This window comes from Corvus brachyrhynchos, unplaced genomic scaffold, assembly GCF_000691975.1.
Source record: "Corvus brachyrhynchos isolate BGI_N302 unplaced genomic scaffold, ASM69197v1 scaffold97, whole genome shotgun sequence".
NCBI classification, from domain to species: domain Eukaryota; kingdom Metazoa; phylum Chordata; class Aves; order Passeriformes; family Corvidae; genus Corvus; species Corvus brachyrhynchos.
The window spans coordinates 3232599-3257716 of NW_008239758.1; the positions used below are offsets into that span (position 1 = coordinate 3232599).

The following is a 25118-nucleotide window of genomic DNA, read 5'->3' on the forward strand; positions in this document are numbered from 1 at the left end:
CTGCTGCAACCTATTACTGAAATTATAAAGTTCAACACTGAGCAGCACACCATTTGTTTTGTCTTTAGAGGATGAGGACAAAGGAGATGCAGAAAAAGCTGCTAACCACACAAATATGAATGTGGTAAGAACATTTGTCCTGGCTTAAAGGAACATGCAAACACATAAAACAAGTCAAATGAAACTTCCCAGGATTGAAAAAAGCTTCCAAAATCAAGGACACTGTTCTCTCCTGCATCTGTAGTAAGTAGTTACAGCCTTATGCTCAAAGTTCGTAGAGGAAGAAAAAGAAATCAGGTGATATATCTGAGTAATAAACTTTTAAAGAGTCAGATCTGCATCATTCTTCAGTGAGTTTATAGGTTTACTTTTATTTTTTTAATTCTCAAAGTGACCTATACTTTTACTGTAGCTTTATTGGAACTGTTACTAAAGTGAGTCTGGTTTTACCTTTCTGTTGCTTACATGAGACATTATACTAAAAAACTATTTATCTTTGATACCTAATTTATTTGCAATGTGTTCTATTTACCAATTCACACAGGCTGTCTTTCCCATTAAACTAGTTTATAGAAATGCAGTATAATTTTTACACCAAGCAATAGTTTTGCTTTATTCTAGTTCTATGAATTTTCAGCTAGGTTTTGTGTCCTAGAAGTCTGGCTGAGCTCAGAGTCAGGCCATGAAACTACACTAAATTGCATATTTCATTAATAGAATTTTTCTGTTTGCTTTGGACGTTCTTCCCAGTATTTCGTAGCTTGGGGGAAAAGGCAAAAGAAAATAAATGAGTACAGTTGGTTTTTTACTCAGCTTTGCTGGAGATACAGAGGAGTTTCTCTTCTGCCTGTTGCAGGCAGCTCTGAGGAGCTCTAAGTCCCCACAGTTTAGTCATGCAGATACAGCGTCCATCCTCCCCAAGGGAGGACACTGAGGCTTGCAAATTAACATTTCCTGCTAAAATTTCTGGTAAAAGCTCCCAGCCAGAGCTATCAGCAGTCTGGATCACTGTCTGGGAAGAAACACTTGGTGCAGGGGAGGAAGAAGGAAATGGTGGCTGTGAACTTACTAATGGTGTCGCCAGACAGGACTTTAATGTCTATTTTCTCTTGTTTGTTCTTTGGCATAAAGCTTTCACACTCTCAGCAGAAGGCCCAGGCCTGCTGCATCCTTTCCTTAGGAAAATCAGCAGAGTGAGAAACATACTCTGGATAGTTGCAAAACAGATTAAACAGGCTTGTTTGATGCCCGGATTTGGATCTCGAGGGAGATTGATTTTGGATAGAGGCCAGTTTTCCTTGCAACTAATCATGGGGGTTTTGCCTAGGTGGACACTGTTTAGTTATATAATGAGTAAGTGGAGCCTCTTTCTTTCATATTGCTCCTTCTTTTAGTTCCTCACTGTTGTCCAAGTGGAATGAGGATGTCGCTGCCTGACTGGAAGGTGCCGTGTGAAGCTCTGAAGAGCCACCTGTGCACAGCTCCAGCACTGGTTCCTGTTGTAAAACATTTGTGCCACTCTCAGTTACAACACCAGACCATTTTAGATGAGCCAGATAAATTCAGGTGTCAATAAAATTGTGCAGGAGGTGGTAGGCACCTGGTGATCCTAATATTTAAGAAGTTGTTTTTGCTGCTCTGGTCTCGGCTCTGCTCAAATTTTGCAGTCCTTGCTGGGAGGAGCAGAAAACCTGCTCATTTCAGAGGCAGCACGTGGTGCTGGTGTCCAGACATCCCCTGTTGGAAGGGCCCACTCAAAGGTCTGAGGACTGATAACATGAGGAGTCTGATAAAGCTTCTGAGAAAAAACATTTTCTGACACCCACGCACGTTCTAGGGAAGACAAGCACTGTTCTACAGTGTCTCTTCGAATCACACATGGGAAGTCCACATCTGCTCAACCTAATGCACCTTTCAGCCACTGCTGGCTGTGTGCTTATAAGTGTTCATGGTTTATACAGCACTTATGCTCTGCAGTTTGCAGGTGAACATGTGTTTACATTAAAGATTTATTCAGTGTTTTTGCATCTTCTTAGCCCCCCACGTGTTACAGATCTTTCCAAATCTTTCAAACTTTGTGACTGCAGCAGCTCTCTGTGACAAAGCTGCACTGATGCCATGCAACTTGTAAAAGTATTTGATGCAAATATCTCCAGATGATGTGTCTCTTTCCTGGCAATCTGAAGGTTAAATAATTTATATGAGGCTGTTCAACATCTATAGATTATTATCTGGATAATTATGGCCTGTGTACTTTATTTGAGAAATGCAAACATGGTACCTGGAGAGAGTATATTTGGACAGTAGGGCAGGATTGCATCTAAAGTGGATATTTGATACCCAGCTGGATTTGTTTCCCAGTTAAGGACTACAGTGTCAGAGTGCTTTATGGGCTTCCTTGATGATGGGTTGTTTATTAAAGAGCTGCCTTGTGGGAGACTCCTCTGCTGAGGCCTCAGCTGCCACAGCTTCAATCCTGTGAAACTTTACTAGGAGTTTGTAACATATTGATTGCTTGTGAGTTTCTAGGGAGAAAATCATGCTGCTGTTATAAAATAATAATTTATTTTATACTAGCATCATCTTCTTTGTCATATCCAGCAGTTCTTTTGTAAAGAAGATGTTACTCATAGGCAGAAGATGCAGAGACTGCTTTGTATCAAAGATAATAGTATAATTACACAGATTTTTTTCATTTAAATGAAATAAAATGGAGTATGCCTACCACAAATCCAGATAGAGTGAAATTATGTTTACAAGAAAACTAGAATGAAAAACTGCTTTGTTGCAATAAATTCTACTTAATTGCAGTTCTGATTATAATGAGAATCCCACTTTATTAAAGACATGCAGAGTTAGGGGGATAAAGTGGCATAACAGTAAAAAGGTTCTACTCTACTTAAGGAAAAAAAAACGTGATCCCATCCCAGGCGTGTGATATTTAACGAGCCTGTGGGCTGGCAGAAGCACTGTGTGTTACTGAACCAGAGTCAAGCAGAAAACCAGTGTCAGGTTTCAAACTACCCTGTAGGTCCTCAGGAATGAAGAGGCATCTGTACTAGAGGAAGCCAGTGGAGTTCCTAGTGGTCAAAAGAAAGGGATCCCCAGGACTCTTAAATCTTTTTTGTCTGTTTTCCTACTTATCCTAAAACCTGAAGTTGGTCTGTTGGATTGGTTATAGCTGTGAACAAGCAAAATTAATGCTAAACCTTAGAGTGAAAAAAACAATGTACTACTGTGAACTTCCTCAAGTTTTTAAAAATGACATCTTGGATATGCCTGCTGTCTCAAGTCATCGTTTGTTGGAGACAAAGTTCCCTATTTAGAAAAGGTTTGACTGCCAAGAACTCCTCTTGGTTTTCTCAAGTATCAGTTGACAGTTCCACTCAGTCTGAGAAACATGTATTCAACAGACAAAAATACAGTAATGTTTATTATCAGTACTGTACTGGCTGCTGTCCCACTGACTCTGCATTTATTCTACCTGCAAATTCCCATCTCAGAGACAGCGCCTTTGCTCAGAGCAGTTCCCAGGCAGGGTGCTGGATAGAGCACAAGGGAGTTTGTGCATCCTGAAGGTGGGCAGAGCACACCTCTTGGACCCTAAAGAATTCTGGTGGTGTCCAGCAGGCTCACAGACATCTGAGCAAGCTGTGTGAAGGTGTGTGTGGCAGATGGCTGGAGAATAGGGAAGGAGGAGGAGAAGGAGGCAGCTCTGTACTGTCACCATCCAGTCTTGGAGGACTAAACTGGCACATCCAGGATGCCCACTCTATGCAGAGGCTGCAGATCTGTAAGATAAAGATAAGAGATGGCAGCAGGTAGAAAAAATTACTGTGGTCAGTAGTGTCTGAACTGTGCCAGCAAAAAAGATGTGTTACTAGTGACAGCGAAAAAGCAATTTTATTCCTTAACAAATGGAGGTTTAGGACAAAACAGAGATCTTCTAGGAAGCCTAGCAGATCCACTGACTGGATTATTCTATTTTTGGGCTGTACTCTCTTGCTTTGCTTGGTCTGTTTGTGACGATTGCAGTGTTGGTAGATCAAGCCACGAGAAGTTTGTCTGGCATAAAGTAGTTGGAAAACTTCCTGGTAGACTGGAACTTCCTTTTAGTCAGATGAGTCTGTTCAAATCCAGATGGTTCAAAGAAAACTGTTGCTGAAATTCATATTCATAAGGAAAAAACGAAAACTGATAATGGAGTTCTGTTGCATTCTGATACATCTGTAGTCATCTCTAAAATAAAACTAGTAAGTGGTATCCACCAGAAAAAAGAGAACTAGCTGATAGATAGGAAACAGATTAGCACTTACTGCTGTACTTCAGGATCTTGCAGAATCACAAGAGAGCAAGCAGTTTTAAAAATATGAAACAATAGAACTACTGTGCCATATTTAAGTCTCCCAGAGTGCCGTGCTCAACTGTTAAAATGCAGGCAGGAAGAATTTCCCTCTGGGCCAGAAGAATGTAGTATTTGTACTAAAGTGTCGGCTCAAGTGAGGGGGATGGAAAGCCAGCCACAGCCTGCCTGCAAAATTAATACACCTGAGGTGGCAGCAGGCAAGTGTGAAGTTCCTTTCCCGTTAGACAAAGATGTTGGTAAAGCCAAAGGCTGCATTTATTTGTTTGGAGTTATGAGAACCCCGATATATTTAATGCTCAGATTTTGAACACGTCTTGGCTGATGACCTGCAAGACTTACAGACCAATTTCTTCTCTGTTGACTTGGCTAGCTTTTGCATCTGGGTAAAAGTTCCTGCTGCCAACAGATGAGAGAGGATAGCACGCTGAACCTTTTATAGCAGTGCTGGTGTAGGAGGAGTGAGTTGGTCCCCAGAGCTCAGTTGCAGCTCTCCCAGCCAGTGAAATAACCAGACTTGTGTCAGCTGAGGGGGAAAAGGGAGAGGAAACAAGTCTCTCAGCCTCCTGGGAGTTGCTAGGCACATTGTTTTTATGTGGCTGCCTTTAAAGCATTTTGTGAGATAGAGTGTGGCTGGTCCTGATTGCAGAGGGAAAACAGAGCAGTCTCAGAGTTGTTGGAGCCCAAGGGAAGAGCTGCTGAAACTCAGCAAGTTGCAATATCCACCCAGATATGCTGTTCAGCTGCCCATGAGGTGCCATCTCACAGAGGCAATCACAAGCCTTACTTGCACGTAAGCCCAGAGTACCAGGGATGCCTGACTTTGCAGGACATGTGCTCTGAGGTGCAGGGTTCTATTCTATCTGACACTTGAATTTTGTCAGAAACAAATAAAACATGGAATTAGGTGCTAGTGTCTTAAAGATGACCTCTTTTTTTTTTTCTTCATCTGAAACAATTCAGTTTCTCCGTGTTGCACATTTTGTTCCTGTTTGAGCAGCTGAAAAATGTTCATACTAGTTTTTTTTTTCCTGTTGCATTGATAAAGGCATCAATTTCTGCAACCTATGTATAGCAAACCATTATTATAGGGTTTAAAAAATTCTTCTAAAGTACAGGCCAGATCAGTTAAGCTGCTGTTTTTCTCTTAGTGCAGGATATAACTACAGATGCTCCACAGCATGCCCTCACCACACAGAAATATTTGACTATAGTTTAGTGAGCAGCCCAGGGATTCAATATGGGGAGACCTCACAGCCTCCAGACAAAGTTCTGTGCATATTTGGCCTGAATGGAGAAATTCTTGCCAGCACTTTCAGTCAGAAAGTGGGACCTTAATGAAGACCCCAGTGAGCCATCTCAAATCTTAAGATTGTGAAGACTTAGGACACTTTAAATTCTGTGCTGGTTGGTCAGAAGAGCATTTGGTGAAAGGACAACCACGAGGCACAGACCAACATTAAGGTTATTCACATTTGTTGTGGTGGAGTGTGTGATTCACATTTTTTTTCTCTTCTAAACAGACAAGTAGATGGAATTTCAAGCCCAGTGTGCTTATACATAATATGCAGGTCTAAAAGGGGTCTTTGAATCAGGTAGATGCTGCAGCAAATACAACTTGCAGGATTTGAATAGTTTTTGATATGAGGACTGGTTTCTGTTCAACTTTATTCTCATTGGACAGAAAAGTCAGTGTGGATTAATGAGTAAATGGCTCTCTTTTTCTGACTTGGCTGATATATTCCATCCTTTTTTGCTGTGTGATTCGTTGAGAGTGAGGACTCTCGTGTAAGTATGTAGTGCGAGGTTTGCAGTTGCTTTGCTGGAGTTGTGTCTGCTTAGCTTAGACACCTACAGGACTGCTGTGGTTACCAAGATGTGATATAACTTGTTTGAATTATCACCAACATAATTTTGAATTTCAGAAATAAGTGGGTGTTTCCCAGGTATCAGTCTAATGGTTGATAATACCCAGTACTACCAGTGCCTGCTGCTGTAGGTTGGCCAGCAAGCAGGGGCACTGGATAGCCTGCCCAGGGGTGCCAGGGCTCAGCACAAGGAGGGCTGGGGCTGCCTCTCTCCCTTGGTGCCTGAGTTCCTCTGAATGTCAAAATGAAACCAGCAACCTCCCTCTTCAAGTTTGGAGATCTGTGCAATTGCTCCATAGGCACGCTAAGTGATAACGACATTTATTTTATCACTTCAATACCGTAGCAGGAGCTAAAAAAGTCCCCCAGTTTGTCAGCATGTTCTGTGTAAAAGTTCAGACCTTTACCAGTGACAGGGACTGCTGACTGGCTTTTTCTGCTGTCGTTGTACAACGTGACCACAGTGGGCCACTCATCTGGGCCAGAGGCCATCCAGGCCTTACCACAGTGAGATGATAATAAGAGTCACTTTGGGACAGCATCGTTAATTATTCCCAACCAAACTGAATGATTCACTTTTGCATGTGCTACGCTTGCAGTTTGATAACCAAAGTTTCCTGTAAAGAATAAGGGGAGAACTTACAAACAGTAGAAAGTGGGAGTTCTTGGTTATGTCTGAAGTGTGCAAGAAGGCAGCAAGTGTGATTTCCCAACAGCATTGCTGCAGTTCTGTTCTACGTTGGCTTCACTTACTGCACTGAGGAAATGCAGTAGGGAACCAGGCCCAAAACACAAACAAACAAACAAACAAACATATATAATCATGGTTGGCATTTGTGGCAAGCTGAACATACAGCCAAAAACCAGCTGTGCCTGGGAGAACCCTGGTGGAGCTGGGATAGTCCTTGTGTTCGCCGTTGTGTGCTGGCACTCCTGTAAAGCAGTCCCAGTCCCACCAGGGTGTAAACTTCCTGGGAGGCTTCCTCAGGACCTGGGTTAACACAAAAATTGCCCCCAGGCTGAGTAATGGAAGAGGGGCTGGATTTTGGAGCAGTAAAGGTGTTGTCAGTTCATTGGGAATAAGAAAGTGAGTCCCGTGGCTGGTTACATGCCCAGAGAGAAGGGCCAGCAGCCTGACGTGAGAGCTCTGGCAACTCATTACACTCAATAAAGCTTTTCTTCTCACAAAAACTGCAAGCTGTCAAAATTGTGTGTTGCTAATGATGTGAACCAGAGGCCAGAGTTTGGCTCTCAAGAGCTCATTTATGTACAACTGCTTCAAAAACGTGCACCAAAACTTAAGAAACAGGTTAAGAAAACAGAGAGTGTGTTACCCCATCACTAACTGTCTGCTGTATTGTTACGTGGCAGCAGTGTAGATAATTCTTCTAGGAATCAATTTAAAACAGGAAATAGATAAAAGGAAAACTTCACTGGCACAAAACATCGGCTGATCTGTAGGCCTTGTGACACAGATAAAAATCTGTATTGTTTCATTCAGAGAGATGCATCAGTGAGAACGCGATTGAGATTAATCTGAATGCTAGATTTTATCAAAGCACTGAGTCAGAATGGTGCTTTATGAGTTCAGAGTCTGTGGCATTTATCTACATCCTATATGAAGCAGAAATAGGAAAAAAATATCAAGGGCTGGAATTAGCAGGTTTCATCTGGGTTGAAGAGCAATTTTGGTAAATTTTAATTGCCTTTCAGAACTCCTGTCTTTGTATTTCAGCAAAGAATAAACTGACTCTGTACAGCACAGGGTCTTTGAAGGCCAAGTTTACCTTTGTCCTTGAATCTGTTGAGCAAAGGCAGAAACCTTGGACACTTTGTTCTCTCTTATTCTTTATTCAAACTGTTGTGGCCTCTAAACAACAAAAGAAGGAGCTGCACAGAGCCAGACTCCCACTTCATTTACACTAAAGTAAATCCAGCATATTTTTCTTGTATTTGGTGGAATTGCTCTGGATTTCACTGTTGCTAACCAGGTTGGAATTGAGGCTGTGGACTCTAAAATTCATTTTATGCTCTGAACAGTTGTGCCCATTAGGAAGATCTGCTCAGACAGCATTTTACATTACTTGTACCGATGCTGAGCTGGTAACAAAATAGTGCTGTCAAAGTCTGCAAGGAAGACATGATCAGTGATGTTCAGTGTCTAGCAGAAAGTGCATGGAAAATAGGAAGCTGAGCCTTAGGTCATCTGCTTAGGTGCATTTCACTGGAGAAAGAAATAGGTAAATGAACATGGATTGGATTAGTATTCATGTACTTCAGAAAGTGGTAAATGTTATTATAAGCAAAGAAAAATGTGAACTGTGACGCTGAACATGGAGACTTTCTTGCCCAGAAGTATGAGCTACAATGAGTCACAAAGCTGCTCTCTGTTGAGAAGGAGGCACCATGCTGGTATGACCTGGTTGGACAATATCCTGCACCTTGTCATGCCAGTTCGTAGGAAATTGTTTATTTCCCAGCCTTCAGCATCCAGGAGGATTTGGCTAAGGTCTCTGAGAAAGTCTATTATCATGCAGAATTCAAATTTCTGCAGCAAATAGAACCTGAATCAGTAAAAGTTAAAGGTATGGTATAAATCTATGAGTTCATTGGAGCTTTTGTTTTCTGGGGTGATAAATCTGTGCTTAAAATGGTAGGTTAAGAGAAAGGATTTTCTTTCCATTGTAAAACGAATCTCTGTTTTTCTTAGAATTATGAAAATTCAGTTTGTGTTAACAGTCCTATGGCTTCCAGCATATCTTGATAATGAAGACTGTTAAATCTTATTGTGATGAGTCAACCCATGCAGATTCATATCATGTACCTAGTATATGTAGAAATTTTAAGTATGTATTTTAAAATAAGAAAAAAATTTTTCTGTGATGTCTTAAAACATTGATCTGAGGAAAATGATGAATTTTGCTGGCTGTATTCCTTTAGGACCAGCAATGAAGTCATATGTCTAACCATTGTAGCTATTTGTCATATATTACAGTGAGTCAGAGATTCTGACTGTCTGCCCACTGAACGCAGATGTTGCCCTCCAGCAGCAGCTTCCATCTGCAATCCATTCAGCAAAAGTTTGTGGCACCTCTTTGTTCACGTGAGTTGCAGGAAAAAGCAGCTGTGCTCACCTGGGAAAGGCCAGAAGAGCAGCAGGAGCAGAAGTGCTCCCAGCTGCCCTTTAGGGAGGGGTATTATCAGGAGGCCAGGGCTGTGCATGGAATGTTCAGAGTAGGAGTCATTCCTGTCACCAGCACAGCTCCTGCTGTGGCAGAAAGGAAGGGATGGAGCCCCGTGGATGTCAGGGGAGGATTCCTGCTCCCTGGGGCACACAGCTCCTGCTGTGGCAGAAAGGAAGGGATGGAGCCCCGTGGATGTCAGGGGAGCTTTCCTGCTCCCTGGGGCACCAGCAGCTCCCCACCAGCCCCTCTCATGGGTGGGCAGTGCTGCAGCAGCCGCTCTGCCGAGGGCTGCCTTGGGCTGCACAGGGCTCTGCTTTAAAACCTCCCACAAAAACTTCAGCAAGGAGGTGTCTTAAGAAAATCAGCCTCCAGAAGGAATGCATTTGTGCCTCCATAGCAGGAGTATTGCATTGAGTTAATAGCCAAAGGATTTTTTGGGAGCTGATTCTGCCCAAAATTTTAGGTGCGCTCTCCTTTCCAATGGTAAGAGATGTTTGGAGAAAGCCAGGATGCACCACTTCTAGCAAACAGGAGACCTATGGGCTGCAAAGATCTGTCCCTGTAACCAGCCAGGCAATTTATCACCAAAGGGGGCATGTGAATCAAGCTGGCTTTATGTCCACCCTTTATTCCCTTCTGCATTTATTCATCGAGCAAGTTCATTTCAAGTTTTTCTAGCTGTCGGAAGAAAGCAAAAACAATCCAGCAGTGATGAACAGACCATTCCTGTAGATTCTGTTTGGGTAAAATATGAAGAATGACTCCCAGAAAGAAGTTCTTACCAGGTTATGTCGGGTCAACACTGAGTTTGTTGTACTTTAGTCAGATCAGTCAGAGTTGTGTAGGTCTGTATTTTTAGAGCTTATTTCACTTGTTTTTATTTACCCGACATTCACTTTTCTCAGGGCATTGGAAACATGAACTATTTCTATCAGCAATTTCAGTGTTTGCAATGTAGCTGCTACAACATAGAGATCATTTCTGGCGAGTGCTGAGCTGCTCACAGCGGTCACTGGATGACCTTCCCTTTTGACAGCTGTCAATCACTTATGGCTAAGGCCATTGCCTTGGGATGGACCCCACTTTGTGCCAGGGCTGGGGCTGGTTCCACAGGACAGAAAATACAGTTTTCAAATAAGAAAGGCAGATTTGAGGAGAAATGAGTGCTACCAGCAATGGTTCAGGGGACGTAAAATGGCTGCAGCTGCTGTGTGTGCGTTTGAAGAGCCGCAGTCACACACGCTGTTGCTTACGGACTTTGCGTCAGCAGCTCTTTGGCAACGGACCCAGCTCTATCACAGCCAGTTCCAGGAACCTACAACTAGTTCTACCTCTGTCTTCTCAGACACTCTTCCCAATCTGTGCCTGCCTGGAAGGCTGTCACATGCCTAAGTCGTGTCTGCCAATCTGAAAATGTACTCGGGCTTTCCAACTAGGAAAGAAATTCCAAGGAAGAAGTAGAAAAAGGTGTGAGTGGATAAAGATGTGTTTGTGCAGTTACTATTCATGAGAGCTTTGGCTGTGTTTGGTTTCGTTGTCAGCTTGCAGCATTAGAGGTATTTTTTAAAGCTCATTTAGTTCAGCAACAGTTGAGAGTTTCTGCTAATCCTTGCTGCAGCCTTGATTTCTGACACAATACTTAATCAGCATGTTACCTCCCAGTGCTACCTGCAGTCACAAAAAGTTTAAATGATTAATCAAGTTATTTGAACAGATTTCAACAGGATTAAGAATTAACTGGAGTTCACCAAAATTTTCTGGCTGAGATGCAGACCAAGGCTTTGATTCTACTCAGGACATCGAGTTAATGTGTAACAAGACAGGTTATCTCATCTGGTCACTTCTTGTGACTTAGGCTTAAATGGTGCATAGACAGGTATTTTCAGCGCAGCAAAAGCCACAGATTTCTGGCAGAAAAGTGTTTTTCAGGCTCACCCCTTCAAATACTTTGATGACTATTCATTCACAAACTTCTTAAAAGAAAGAAGCATCTGAAAAGCAGTAACTGGCAATGCTGTGTTTGTCTCATTTGTTAGAATTCCCCTTGGGCTGGGACTGACAGTCTAAGGGTACACTGGCCTGGTAGATGGGGTTTTGCATCCCCCCAGATGCCAGTGAAGTTCAGCTCTGGATCTGAACCTCCCAGCTCAGGCCATCGCCTGGTGACACGGAGTACTCACTGTTTAATGCTGGCAGGTGGAGTGTACAAAAAAAAGTTAAAGGTTTGATTTGAAGTACAGTTCTGGTCAGATAAGTGACTGTAAAAGGTATCTTTTACTCAATTGACATGCTCCCTCCATGTTCTTCAGGCACTTCTGCTGATCCTACTGATTCAGGACAAGTAGTTACTACTGTCAGTAGTTACTGTCAGTAACACTGGTGCAAAAGAGCTGGATTCCCTCCTGCTGTGTGCATTATCAGCAAAAGTCTTTGCTGTTTTGTAGTGCAGAGTTTGAATAATTGGATGATATACCACAGGGGAGAGTAAAGCAGCTTGAATTTTCCAACTGAAGTGAGATTTTTTTGGTCTCAAAATCAGAAAAAAAAAAAGAAGACTGGAGAGTATTGAAACTAAGCTGATCTGACCAAAATGATTGAGTCAATCTGAAACCCCTTCATGTCATTTTAAGAGCAGCTCTTAAAGGCCCACTTAAGCAAACACTGTTTCCTGGCGTGCATTTTAGGCACTACGTTGCCATTTTTCCTTGACTCGTGTTTCTTGCTTATTTAATGTTGCAGTGATGACTTCCAAGTTGATAAATAAAATCACAAATGAGACACTCTCAGGGCTGAGCAGCGGAGCATTAAGGTCACAGAAGGAGTGGAGCATGCAATTCTAAAAGATTTTTCTGTGGGATGTGCTGATGATTCTTTAAAACTACTTATTGGGAGAATTATAAGCTGCAAAACAATAAGTCTGATCTTCAGGTGTGGTTTTAATTTTGAAAAAGAACAATCTAAAAATACCACCTTTGTGCTCAACAGCCCTTTTGGTTTTTTTAACATTTCAGTCCAGAGATGCCTTACATTTACCACTTACTGCATTGACAAAGATTATTTTCTTCTGGCTTCTTACTCCAGTTACTTTTGAAGAGTCTATGTGGCTCCAAGGACCATTGGTTGGACTTTGTTTCCTATTTTGAATCGGGAACACTGTTATTCCTGCTTTTTAGTTTTTATTTCTAGGACAAGAGGTGAAGAATATTTAAGTACATTGGAAGTGCTGGTACTTGCCTGGTGGGAATTCCCAAAGAACTGAACCTATGTAATCCTGTTAGAGTCTCCTCTGTATTTATGTGTTTAACTCCTTTAGAAGTAGTCTCATACCAACTGAAGAGTCATTCATGTTGAAGTTTGATTAATGATTAATGATATAAACGAGAAGCAGTTGTGATCAACAGCACTTGAGGTCATCGCCCTCCTTCCCACGAAGGGACAAGTGAGGGGGAAGGATCCTGGCTCAGTTCATGCATCCTAAACCGAACTGTGTTACTTGAACAGAATCCAGTGTGGGAATCACCCACATGCCAAAAGTGTGTGCCATATGACAACATTTTTGCAGGGTTTTTCGAAGCAAAGCTGCATGCTGAACACATGCTTCATCCCAACATTTCCCTGAGTTCTGGAACCTTCCCTGGAGGGGCTGGGCGGGCAGCAGGGAATGCAGCAAAATGCTCTTGGGGAAATTAAATCAGTGATTAAATAGCACCCCTGGGCCCCTGTTAGATGTGAAATTCGGGCACCTGTTACATTTGAAATTCTAAGAGAAGAGTTACGAATTTTTGCATTTCTCCCAGAGCTTTAAAGCTTTTTTGGACTTTAAAAGAAGCAATTTTTAAACACTTCCATGTTTTGCAGAACCGCTGGAGTGATACAGAGGATACGGAAAAATAACAATCTGTCTCCCAGACTTTCATGACTAATCTGTTAGTTTACATTTAAAATAACAATAAAAAACGACTTGAAGACCAGCTTGGTATTCCTAACCGTTAATGCAGCTTAGCATATGAACTTACTAAACCAGAACAAGACCGTCATGAAGAAGCAGCTTCAGAATGGTAGCAGTATATCCCCCAGACAGTGGTAGATAAGAGAGATAACAGAGATAATTTTTCTTCTTCCTTAGGTATAATGAATTAGTAAGTTTCTTTCTTATTTCTTCTAGGCACCGGTAACAGATGTGCAGTTTGGCCCTATGAGACTTCATCAAGATCAACTTCAGGTAACATAGCAGTCCAAACTGAAGTCTTGATTTCTAAAATATCACAGATGTTAGCTTAAAGTTTATGACTGGAATTTTTCGGATTACAAAGATCTTCACAGAGTATTTTGCTCCAGAGATAATGTGCACGTAACAGATTTTTTATCATGACATTCTATGTAATATCCTAAAATCTCTGCCTGTTTTCTCCAGCCGTCTCTCAGCTCATAGAGCTGTCTGTTCTTTCTGCTAGTTACCTTGTAATCAATTTAGTTTGTGCCTCATTTTGTATTTTACTGGTAGTCAAATTCTTAATCAAAGTCTCATCAAACTGGTACTAAGACAACCAAACTTGCAATATCATTACAAAAGATATGAAGTGAGCTTGGCAAAAATGATTTTTTTTGCTATTCATTACTGACTGACAATAATTAATCTTCTTTTATCCCTTTATTAATAAAGGGCTAATGTCATTTTCCCCCTCATTTTGCCTGGGATGAACGTGAGGTTTGGAGATATATGACTCCTGTGGACTTCCTTTGGAAATCCTCCCATATCCCAAGGCATACTGAACCATTAATCATCCAAGTTGTTCCTCAGTCAGTAATTGCAAAATTCCTCAGTAGAGGCAATCTGGACCTAACAATTTGAAAATGTCTGTCTTAAGAACTGCAGTTCAACGTCTTCCTGAGCTATTGTCAGAACAGCGATATCATCAAAAATCAGATCTTAGGACATCCTCATTCAGCTGTTCTCCAAGTAAAATCAGACTAGTCATGGAGTATTTCTGCCCCCTGTATTGTTATTAATGCTTGTACCACTTTTGTCCAGTCGTAGACCACTCTGAAAGGCTCCTGATTTATCCTGGTAATATAGCTGGCAGGTATGAGGGAAGAAGGTAGGCAACATCACATTTTTGCCAGAGTCAATCGCACAACTCAGATCTGCTGACTTTCTGTGCTGTTGCTGAAACCCTTTCTTCCCCTCTTAGGGGTGTTATTGATTAACTTCACTAAATTTAGCCCAAACTATGACATGTTTTTGCAAACAGTTTTGCAGGTTGCTATAAAAGGAACCTGAACTGAATGTGTGCAAAGTTCTTCATTCTTACAAAAATATGCAGTACATGGAAATGTTAAGATTTACTGGTAGACATTTCACCAGCCTGGTCCAAAGTGTAACAGCACTGGATTTCCTAAAATCATGCAGAATATAAACAGCAGTGGGATGTGATGTGAGTTACAAGTGCTTCACTTTGCCTGACCAAAGCATCTGAGTGTGGTTTGATTGAACTACTGAAAGATTGTCTTGGGACAATAGGCCAAATGCTGGCTTAGTTATCCATTTTTCCCAAAAGGCTGCATGTGTTGAGTCATCCCCAAAATTGACACAGCATAGATCTGTTGTCTGCCATGCTGCATTCTTTGGGGCAAAAGAAGTTTTCCTCTGCAAAACATTACCCTGACGCAAAGCACAATCACATCAGTGAGAGGCTTCCTTAGCAGACTTTGTTCACCTTCTGTACTGTATTAAATCCTGGAATTGGAAAAGCATTTTAAGGGAATTGGGCCTTATCATACTTTCAGTCTGTAGGCATTGTGTTGATTTTAAAGAGGCTCAGAGAGATTAGTTACTGGCAATTACATGGCAAGTTAGGACAGAGCAAATACTGGCTCATAGGTCCGACCTCCAGTTCTGGGTTTCAGCTATGATAATCTCCTTCTGTGATATAAATCCCATGGCAGGCTTTGTGTAGGAGTCACACAGGGACACCCTCCATATACAGAGGTACTGCTTATGATTTCAGTCTGGCATGAGTTCCTTTTGACCAGCCTGTCTGGAATATCCAGAAACCCCACAGAGTGGGCAGATCCAGTGCTTTGGGGAATTAGGATGAGATGGAAAGGAAAGCACATTTTTCATCATGCCATTGGAGCAGCATTAAATACTGATTCACACGAGATGAACCATGGCTTGTTTGTTTGTTTGTTTGTTTGTTTTCCCTTTTCTGGAATATGATCCCAGAAAGAAAAATAAACCCCAAGAAAAAGGTTGCATGTGAGACAGTTTCAGTGAAGGGGACTCACTGTTGGTTCATGCACGCTGTCTGAAACACAGGCATCTTGTCTCAGCTGGTTGCCTAAGCTCTCTTTGTAGATAATGACAAGAGAGACAGTTCCAAAACTTGTTCTTCCCATGTGGATATGCATGGCTCTGGCAGACTGTTTCACCCACTTGAAACACCTCTGTATATGGACAACTACAAAAAAAAGCAGTGGTCTGTAGAAAGCAATTCTGTTAAAAACAGTGGATTAAGCCTCAAAAGTGGCTTTAAAAAACAAGTTAAGAAGAGGGAGAAGTTACAGAATCTACTGTAAGTGTAAGATTTGTTGTTGATGATCCACTGCCTGTCTTTGCCTCAGGTACTTTTAGTGTTTGCTGAGGAGGATGACCAGAGTAATGGGTTCCGCTGGGCGTGTGACAAGGCTGGATTTCGATGTAATATTGCCAGGACACCTCAGTCTGCACTAGAATGTTTTCTAGATAAACACCATGACATTATCATTATTGACCATAGACATTCCAGATACTTTGATGCAGAAGCGTTATGCAGGTAAGCACTGTTCCAGTGTAATTAATGCTTAACAATACAGTTAACACGTCATCAAAGCTTTTTTTGCTTTTATATGACTTCTTATAAACTCTATCCATCATTGATTTTTTTTGGCTTTGGACAGATGTGCACTGGCAGCATCAAATAATGTTACCTCAGTGCTTTACAGCTGATAGCAGCAGCAGCATTTTTGGTTGTGTGCTAGGGTCTCTGAAGCTTGATCTGGCTTGGAGCCACAGTGTACAAATTTGTTGCCATAATGAACTGTTGGGTATTTTTCTGGTTTTCTTTTGTTGTTTTGGTTGTTTGTTTATTTTCTTTCAAATACCTGGTTCCTTGTTTTCACACTAAATCAGCTGTAAAGATAGCATGTGCCACCAAGCACTTTAATTAATTCATTCTCTTCGTTTAGGTTCTAATTATTTTGCAATGTCACTTGCTGTTGAATAACTCTCAGTGAAAACAGGCAATGTTTGGTGTGCACGTTTCCATATCTACAACATTTGAAAATATGTTATGAAGAGCAAAATTGCAAACAGATTCCAAAAATAATTTTAAAAACCACTGTAAAGTATGAAAAAAAGGAGAAAAGGATTTGCCTTTGTGAGTCTCTCCACAGAGACAGGACAGGCAGCAGTGCCTTGCTCCAGTGACTTTGCAGTGAAATTGCCCTTGGGAATGTGTCTAGACTGAATTAGTCTGTGGGGTGGGGTGGCAGGGTCAGAGTGTGTGCCCTGGGGACTGTGGTGGGGCAAAGGCTCTTCTTGCTGAACTGAAGGAAGTAGATAAGATCTTTGTCAGGCCAAGACTAGGTAGCAGCGCTGTTCCCCTTGTTGCATTTTTAACAATCTGTCCCAGAATTCAGTAAAATGCACCTGAAATGAGTGAGGCCAAGCCCTTCAAACAAGTTCATAATAAGCTGTTTCAGAGAGGGTATTTTTTGCCATTCCCCCACTGAGAGTATCTGAGTTGTAGATTAATCTGTGTTCATGGAGTTTCAGGCATAATTTATTCTCTTTTCTTAGCAGCAGGCTTGGGATTTGACTTTTGGTTTGTTGTTAAACTATTTTAAAGAGATATTTTAAGCAAACAACTGTATGAAGATTCTGTAAAGTCATGTTTTCTGAAATGTGAACTTAAAGAAATTTAAATGGTTTGCTTTTTATTTAAAGGTCTATCAGAACAACGAAAGCCTCCGAAAATACAGTTATTATTTGTGTAGTACAAAGGTAAATACTCATATCTTTACTTTCACGTGTGAGCAAAACCGTAAATCTTATCATGGTAGAAGTAAACACTACATTAAAAAACCTGAATTAGAACTTCTTACTGTGCTAATAATATGTGCTGTACCACAGTTTTTACTATTCTTGACCATAGGATTGGGACAGAAATGGTTTAATTGTTTAATTGGTTAATTTCTGGTTTTTGTTAAAGAGTCTCACTTTGGGTTTTGTTTTGGCTTCCTCCTCCCGCTCCCCCCCTCACTGCAGGCTTTCAGAGTATATTTCAAACAAATTCTGTAAAATCCTGTACAAAACTGTCCCACAGATCTGTGTTTTGAACCTTTCTTGATCTGCCTTTCAATACGATTAATCTCAGCAAAAAACGGAGATCTGCTGAGTATGAGAAACAATACAGAACAATTTGATCAGTACAAAGTATCATCTGACCACAGAAGTTTTAAAAGCAAACGAGGTTATGACAGCTCAGTAAAGAACTACATATGCTGTTCCCCTCCTCCTCCTTTGAAAATATTACTAGTGTCATAAAATAATGTAAAACTAAAAAAATTTTTTTTTTAAATTACAGTATATTTAACGAAATTAAATAACTGAAGGGTAATTTCCTCAAAGTATAATTTGGGGATGGCTGTTTCTCAGAAAACATTAATTCTGAGGTGTTGAAATTTCCCATTAAAAGTATACCACCATCTCTACCAAAGAAAAGACCCTAATTAAACGTTTCAAGATCCAAAACTTCACGCATAAATAAAAGCCACTGTGCCATCTGCTAAACATGACCAGCTTCAATCTGCTTATTGACAGAAACTTCACATAATGGCCTTTCTTCCAGATTCCAGCCAGACATTCACATACATTGAAGTGTCTTTTAACAGTTAGTGTGGCCAGATTATTCAGATACTTCATTTTGGAATGTGTCTCAAACATGACTTACTAGAAGGCAGTGGGTAGGCAACACTAGGAAGTCCATCCTCATTCAGGCACCTTGAGTTGCCCATCTGAGATTTGGTACGTTGAGATAACAAGTAATTTCTTAGAACTTTGGCTGTGTAGACTTTCAAGTACATTTCTGACTAATGACAGCATAAAAAATAGGATCCAGTACAGAAAAAGTGGGAATAGTCCAATGACCTAACTCGTTAATTGGTTTCCTTGAAGCATTAGGGGTTTTTTTGATGTAAGCAGCTCACTACATGCATGAAAGAGAAGAACATTTTGGCTTATCCATGCCAAAGATGAAAGTTTATAAAAAATACAAAAAATACGTTTTATTCTTAGATCCTGTAAGGATCTGGCAGTATTGGCCTTGGTGTGACATCTGGGGTACAAGTAGATCAACGGATTGTGAAATTTGGTCTGAGTTGATTACAAAAATAATCTCTGACTTATCCTCCTTGTTTCAAAGGCACACTGATCGTGAAGAGTCATCAATATTTCCCCTGATCTCTGCTGGCTTCACAAGGGTATGTGCTATACTCGGCGGGCTTGCTCTGACATTTCCAAATTGTCATGCAAGAAACTCTCCAGAATTTTGGCTGTCAGTCACCATTTGTGTCAGTGATGCCACCTGTAGATCTTTTTGGTGCTGCTCATTCTTCTGTGTTCCAATTCTGAACATCGACATGACACTCTTGGGACCATAAGAAGTGGGTCTGAGGCTTTTCTACTTCATACATTTATTTCAGGTTAAATACGTGATCCTTTCCTTGCAAAGTTGACATTGACAGAATTGATTAGTGGCTGTGGCAGAGCCAGAGAGCAGCTTGCAATGAACAACAGAATGTGCTGTGGGAACTTTCTTCTATCAAATGCCAATTCCCATCTGTAAACAGGCTTCAGATGCTGTCAAGTGCCATTAGCTATTGTTTGGAGACACCTGAAAAGTATTGCATTGAATCTGTTCCTTGGCAACTATTCCAGCTAAGCAGAAAAGGTGTTTATTAGAGTGTTAGTTAAGTGGGTTCCTTATTGCCTTCAGCTGACAATGGAACAAGAATGGGCCTGATTTAGAGTGCAGTTCAGAATATTTGGTTGTGCTCACCAGATTTTTGCTGTCCCATCACATTCCATTTGCACCCATCTGCTTATTTCTAGTAAGGTCCCAATCCAGGAAATGCTACAGCCTGAAGATAATGGCATTTATATGAACAGTCATTCCAGTGGGTACATGAGTAATTCAGCACAGGCTCTGAATTATTTATGGATCAGAGCCTTGGAGATGGGGCTAATGGCAAAGCATAGAAAATTTTGTTTAGCAGCTTTGATTGTGGTGACTTACCTGTGATAATCAATCCTCCCTCCCAACCTATCCATGTCCGTGGCAGTTCAGTGTGAACAAAGATTTAGGATTCAGGCTCATACCTGGTAAATATGAAATGGTTTTTAAAAAGTGAAAGATATTGAGAGCATTGCTCTAAAAGCCCCAAAGTCAATAAAGATATATTTGACAGGAGATTTTGTTTTCATCTATATAGACAGTTTGGGGTATTAGCAATTGGAAACTCATCATAATTTCAAATTTTAATTACTTGAGACCCGACAATTTTTTCACTGTTATTTTAAAAAAGTAGCATGAAAGCTAAAATTAGATTCTTAAAAAATACATTGATCCTGCTGCCAATCACAGAGAATAAACAGGTTGGTTGAACGTCATTGCCATGAGGATCTGTCACCTTTTCAAAATGCAGTAACCTGAAAAGCTAGTACCAAAAAATAATCTTCTCCCATTGCTCATGTCCCAGCATGTTCATTTTTGACATATCTACTCCTTTTCTGGTTCTTTAGCAAGCAAAAGGAAACAGAGCTTCAAATCCTTGCAGACAGGAATGTTTATTAATGAAATATTTCTAACCTTTTATTTGCAGAGATATATAGAAAATTCTAGTAGAATGGCCTGTTACAATGAGTTGATTCAGCTGGAATTTGGACAGGTGCAGGCACAATTCAAACTAAGGTAATTTTACCAAAAATCTTATCAACAAAAAAGTTCCAATTCAGCCACATCCTTAATAGAGTATTTATTTTAATTTGCAGTAGTTAATTATAGAATGTCAGTTCCCTGAAGAAAAGACCTTAATTGCTAAACTACAGCATTATTCAGTATGGAGTTGTAATGCTTTATTATCATATATAAGAAGAATTAAATGGATAAAAATTTTTGGATGCCTTTTTCTTTTTTCTCCAGGGCATGTAATTCATTATTTACAGCATTAGAGAAAAGTCAAGAAGCCATTGAGATCACAAGTGAAGACCATGTAATACAGGTTTGTTCCAGTCATAAGTACAGAAAATTGCTCTGTATTTTATTTCTCTATGATTACACTTACTCTTTCTTATAGCACAAGAATCTAATCTAACTTAATGGTTCTAAAAGATTGAAGTGGGTTTAGCTGTAGAGTAGAATTTTCTCAGAATTTAAAGTGTCTTGCATAAATCAAATAAATTTTAAGGGAGATTGTTGTTTCTGAATGAATAAGGATTTACTCTCTTGTTTTTATTTTTTGTTTTGATTATCTCTATTATTCATTCTTCCTCTATATCAAGAATGAATGCAGCCACTGGCTTATATGCATTCTTTTCCAAAAATATTGTATGTTAATTTGATGCTCCTTAAAATCTAATGGATGTTCTATTTAAATAATTTTACTTTTTCTTTTCTAAAATCTGGTACTGTTGGATGTATTTTTGGGCCAACTGTTTTTGAATGTAATCCTCTTTTAGAAATTTTTTTAAAACAGGGAAAAGAAATTGTGCTTAGGTTTGCAGTTCTGAAAACCATGATCTTTTCAAAGGAGTTAGTTCCATCCCTAGCTATGAAGCAGTGAGGAGTGATTTTATTATCAATAAAGAGCTTCCATCTAAGCCTCTGGGAATTATAACATGCATACAAATTGTACCTTCTTGACCCAAATCTTGACAGTGGCAACTTCATTGAAGGATGTGCCTGCTCCATCCCTTTTACAAAAACAACAGAACACATCCTGAAGTTGTTTTAAATATGCTTTTTTCAGACCAAATTTTGTCCCTCTGCTGACAGCCCCAGAGTATGAGAGAGCTGACACAAAAACTGCAGTGAGATGCAACATTCCCTCTAGGGAGAAACTGCTTTATTAAATTCCACTTCTGCTCTGCTTGGCTGGGCTTTGCCTGGACAGGGGAATAGTGATGGTTGGCCCTTAAGCATGATAAGATGATGGATTTGACAAGAGATATGGCTAATATTCCTATGGTATCCCACCATCCAGTTTGTGATTTGTAGGAACACTGAGGTAGGTTTGAGGTTTATTGGTCTGGGAACTGACAGAGCCCATTTTTCAGGAATTTATATTGTCTGTCTAAACTCTGTGGATATGTGATACTCAGCTGCTTGCATAATTTCCCTCTCTTTGCTGACATGCACACACTCTGCTCAACTATTCTAGCATGGAAATTTCCTGGTTTGCTTCACAAAGAAAAAAAATGTGAACATCTCTCTCAGGAATAGAGCATGCAGACATTTATTTCGGGCTGGGAAAGAGATCTCCTGGTTAAACAAACAAAAAAGGGGATTCTGTTCTGCTTTAAGTATAATGTTGAATCGGTATTTGTTTGTTTTTATTTCAGTACGTCAATCCTGCTTTTGAAACGATGATGGGCTATCAGATAGGTGAACTAATAGAAAAGGAATTAACAGAAGTGCCTATAAATGAAAAAAAAGCTGATTTCCTAGATACTATTAATTCCTGCATAAAGATAGGAAAGGTGAGTAATGGCGTTGTATCACTTTTATTTGCTACCTGGAAAGGTTGTTGTGGTCCAGCAGTGACACACATTGTGACTTGCAGCTTCACAGACACGTAGCATTTGCAACTTACTTAAAACAAGAACAGGAAGTAAAAAAACGTTCGTTTTTTTCAGGGCTTCTTTCTCTCTTCTTGCTTGGTAGAGGTACTTGTTTTGCAAAAATAAGTGACTTTCTGCATTTCTTTATAATTTATGCTGTTTGTAGCAAATGGTGTGGGAGTACTGAAGAAAAATGAGATGGATGCACATGTTATCTGGTGCCATGTAAATGAGAAAAGTACCATATTGAAGTATTTCACCAAGAAATGTGGAAGCTGATTTGCAAGTTCAGACTGTAAAAATACCAAGGAGACATTTGCAATATCACTTGAAAGTGATAGGCAGTGTCAGCTGCCAGCTGCCAATCTGTTTAATTCCCTAATGGCATGGGAGCTGTCTAATGGATTTCCATTAGAAATGCTCATTGCACAGAGATGAGCTGGTTTCTGATGTCACTGAATGTGACACAGTGCCCTGTAGGAAGAGATCGTGGAGGTTGCACAGAGAGCTTTGGGAATGGGTGTGTTTGGTGATGTGCCAAGGCCCAGGCTGGGGGTCAGGAGAGCTGGTTGGGTCGTTGGGACTCTGCGTGGGAAGCAGCACGACATGGCACAGAGCAGGGAGATGCCAAAGTGAATCATGGCACACAGGGATGCACAAGCACAGATGCAAAGCTGTGGTGAGTCATGCTCTGTAGGTCAGGGTGCTGACACAGCGACAAAAGCTGGGTGCAGATTCCACGTGCATTTCGAGGAGAATGTGTCGCTCATTTCCACGTGTGTTGGCCTGTTGGAAGAGATCCCAGCCACAGACAATAGTTTGGATTATGGTGCTTCACACCTCTGTTGCCTGACTGAAGTTATTTTGGTAAATGTGTGCAATACAGAACTCATGTTAGGAGGGAGTGTTTATTAAGTTCTAATTCAAATACATTAGATAGGTCAGGCCTTAAATCCACACCATCAAGATATGAAGTGATAAATTTTCAAATGGGCTGATAAAAATTTCATTAGTAACAGAAATATATTTCACTCTGTGAACGATAGAAATTTAAACCTAATTCAACTCCTTCCTTGTACTAATTTTACTCCCAACTGTGTGAGTTGAACAGTGAGGGCTAATGAAATACTACCTACTTAAACCTCTCTGTCTGGGACAGCTTCAGCTGTTTGCAGGTGTTTTGTGTTTCCCCTTGGAACATTTCATATATGTAATCTATGCAACCTTACATTTATATATTAATATAAAAATGAATTGCCAATTAAATTATTACAGGAAGCATTTGCAAGTAGATGTTAACTGCGAGGAACAACCTTTGAAATACTTGAAGTTTTGAGATCATTTGGGTCAAGATGCTACAGCATTTTCAGAGGTGCCTGAGATACCTGGATCGTTCTGACATGGTCTGTGTGTAGTTTTCAGGCTTGTGATTTCTTTATATCCTAAATTTAAAAGACTACACTACAATAGGCCATATATTGGCTACTGTAGGTTACAGCATATCAACAAAAGGAAACTGCTGTTGTGATACTCTCCTGTCCTGTTTGACTGCTCTGTTTTGAACAAACCTGGTACCATACTAACATAGTAATAAAAATAATAGAAAGCAAGTTTTTCTGATCTTTGGAAAAATCTGAGCTGCATGAAATTTATCTCATGCCTTTAAATGGAATTCAGGAAGATGGAGCCTTGCAGCATTTCACCTCTAGTGCTGTGAGCAAGTTCAGTATATTCAAACAGAACTTCATAGGTGTTATACTCAAAAATTGATAATTGCATGATACATAGGAATTCTTGGGTCAGGATGTTGTTTCTCTTAGTAAAAACCTTATCTCTGGAAGTTAATTTTTTGTTCCTACAGCTGCCTGTAATTTGCCAGAAGCCAATGTTATTGAAACATCCATCTATCCATACTTGAGGAGTTAAAAAAATGTTGTGCTTTTCTTCATTCTTCTGTTTCATGATTCAGATTGCATCCATTAAGATGAAATGTGCAATTCTGACTAGAATTCTTGCTGCGTCTGATCTCCGCAGTTTGACACGAAGCTCTTAGTTTGGTTTTTTCTGAAGTGAGATGAATAGCTACTGATAAAGCAGACAAGACATGCAGTTCCTCCTGCTGCTTGGGAACTGTTTGCAAGTTTTTCACACAAGGTCTTTCCAGAGAGGGTGGGAGAGCAATCACACTCTGTGATGAAGGTCTATGGCAGCACCTTCCTAACTCAGCCTTCGGTTCTGGGAGATCGTGTTCGTGAGGTCCCGTGTTTATTTTGGTTTGCTCTGCTTTCTACAAGCAGTTTGCTGAACTTTGCTGTCTAGTGCAAGAAGCCCCAGTCTAAAAGGAAGGCTGAACTGGGGGGCTCCTTACTGTGCCTGTGTGAGTGCTCAGTGGATAGATGTGTGCCTTGGCCTTCTTCATGGAGTTTGAAACCTCAGCATTGATTCACTGTGAGGGGCGGCACTCTGGGGTTTGCTGTGCATGGTGTTTACTCTTGTTTGATCCCAGCACTGCCCACAGCAGGGACTGGTCATGGTGCTTGTGTGGCTCCAGTGGAGACATAACCATGGGCTTGACTGACAGCACGTCTTGGGAATAGCTCTTTTCTGTTGGATTGCTGACAGAGGCTCTGGGAGAGAGCATATGGTGTTCTTAAAATACATTTAAGTAACATCCCTGGGAGAACTTTACCTACCAGCAGGAGTTTGGCTTGGACCTCCTGTTTCTCAGAATTGTGCTGACCTTTTCCCTCACACATTTCCTGCCACAGTTTAACAGGTTTTAGAAATTCACAAGTTGAAAAATCGATCTGTTGACTAAGAAG

The 25118-nt window shown here is 40.6% G+C and overlaps 1 protein-coding gene across 3 annotated transcripts in view; it reads left to right on the forward strand.

Moving 5' to 3' along the window:
- The window catches only part of LOC103621274 (high affinity cAMP-specific and IBMX-insensitive 3',5'-cyclic phosphodiesterase 8A), a 149783-nt gene that overhangs the window by 97145 nt on the left and 27520 nt on the right, over nt 1–25118 (forward strand). For all 3 annotated transcript variants that reach the window (XM_008640054.2, XM_008640053.2, XM_017742641.1), the window contains exons 2-8: nt 13582–13638; nt 16041–16231; nt 17404–17460; nt 18881–18938; nt 20340–20428; nt 20660–20738; nt 22078–22215. In XM_008640054.2, the coding sequence (XP_008638276.1) occupies nt 13582–13638; nt 16041–16231; nt 17404–17460; nt 18881–18938; nt 20340–20428; nt 20660–20738; nt 22078–22215 (669 nt within the window). The remainder of the gene's footprint in view (nt 1–13581; nt 13639–16040; nt 16232–17403; nt 17461–18880; nt 18939–20339; nt 20429–20659; nt 20739–22077; nt 22216–25118) is intronic.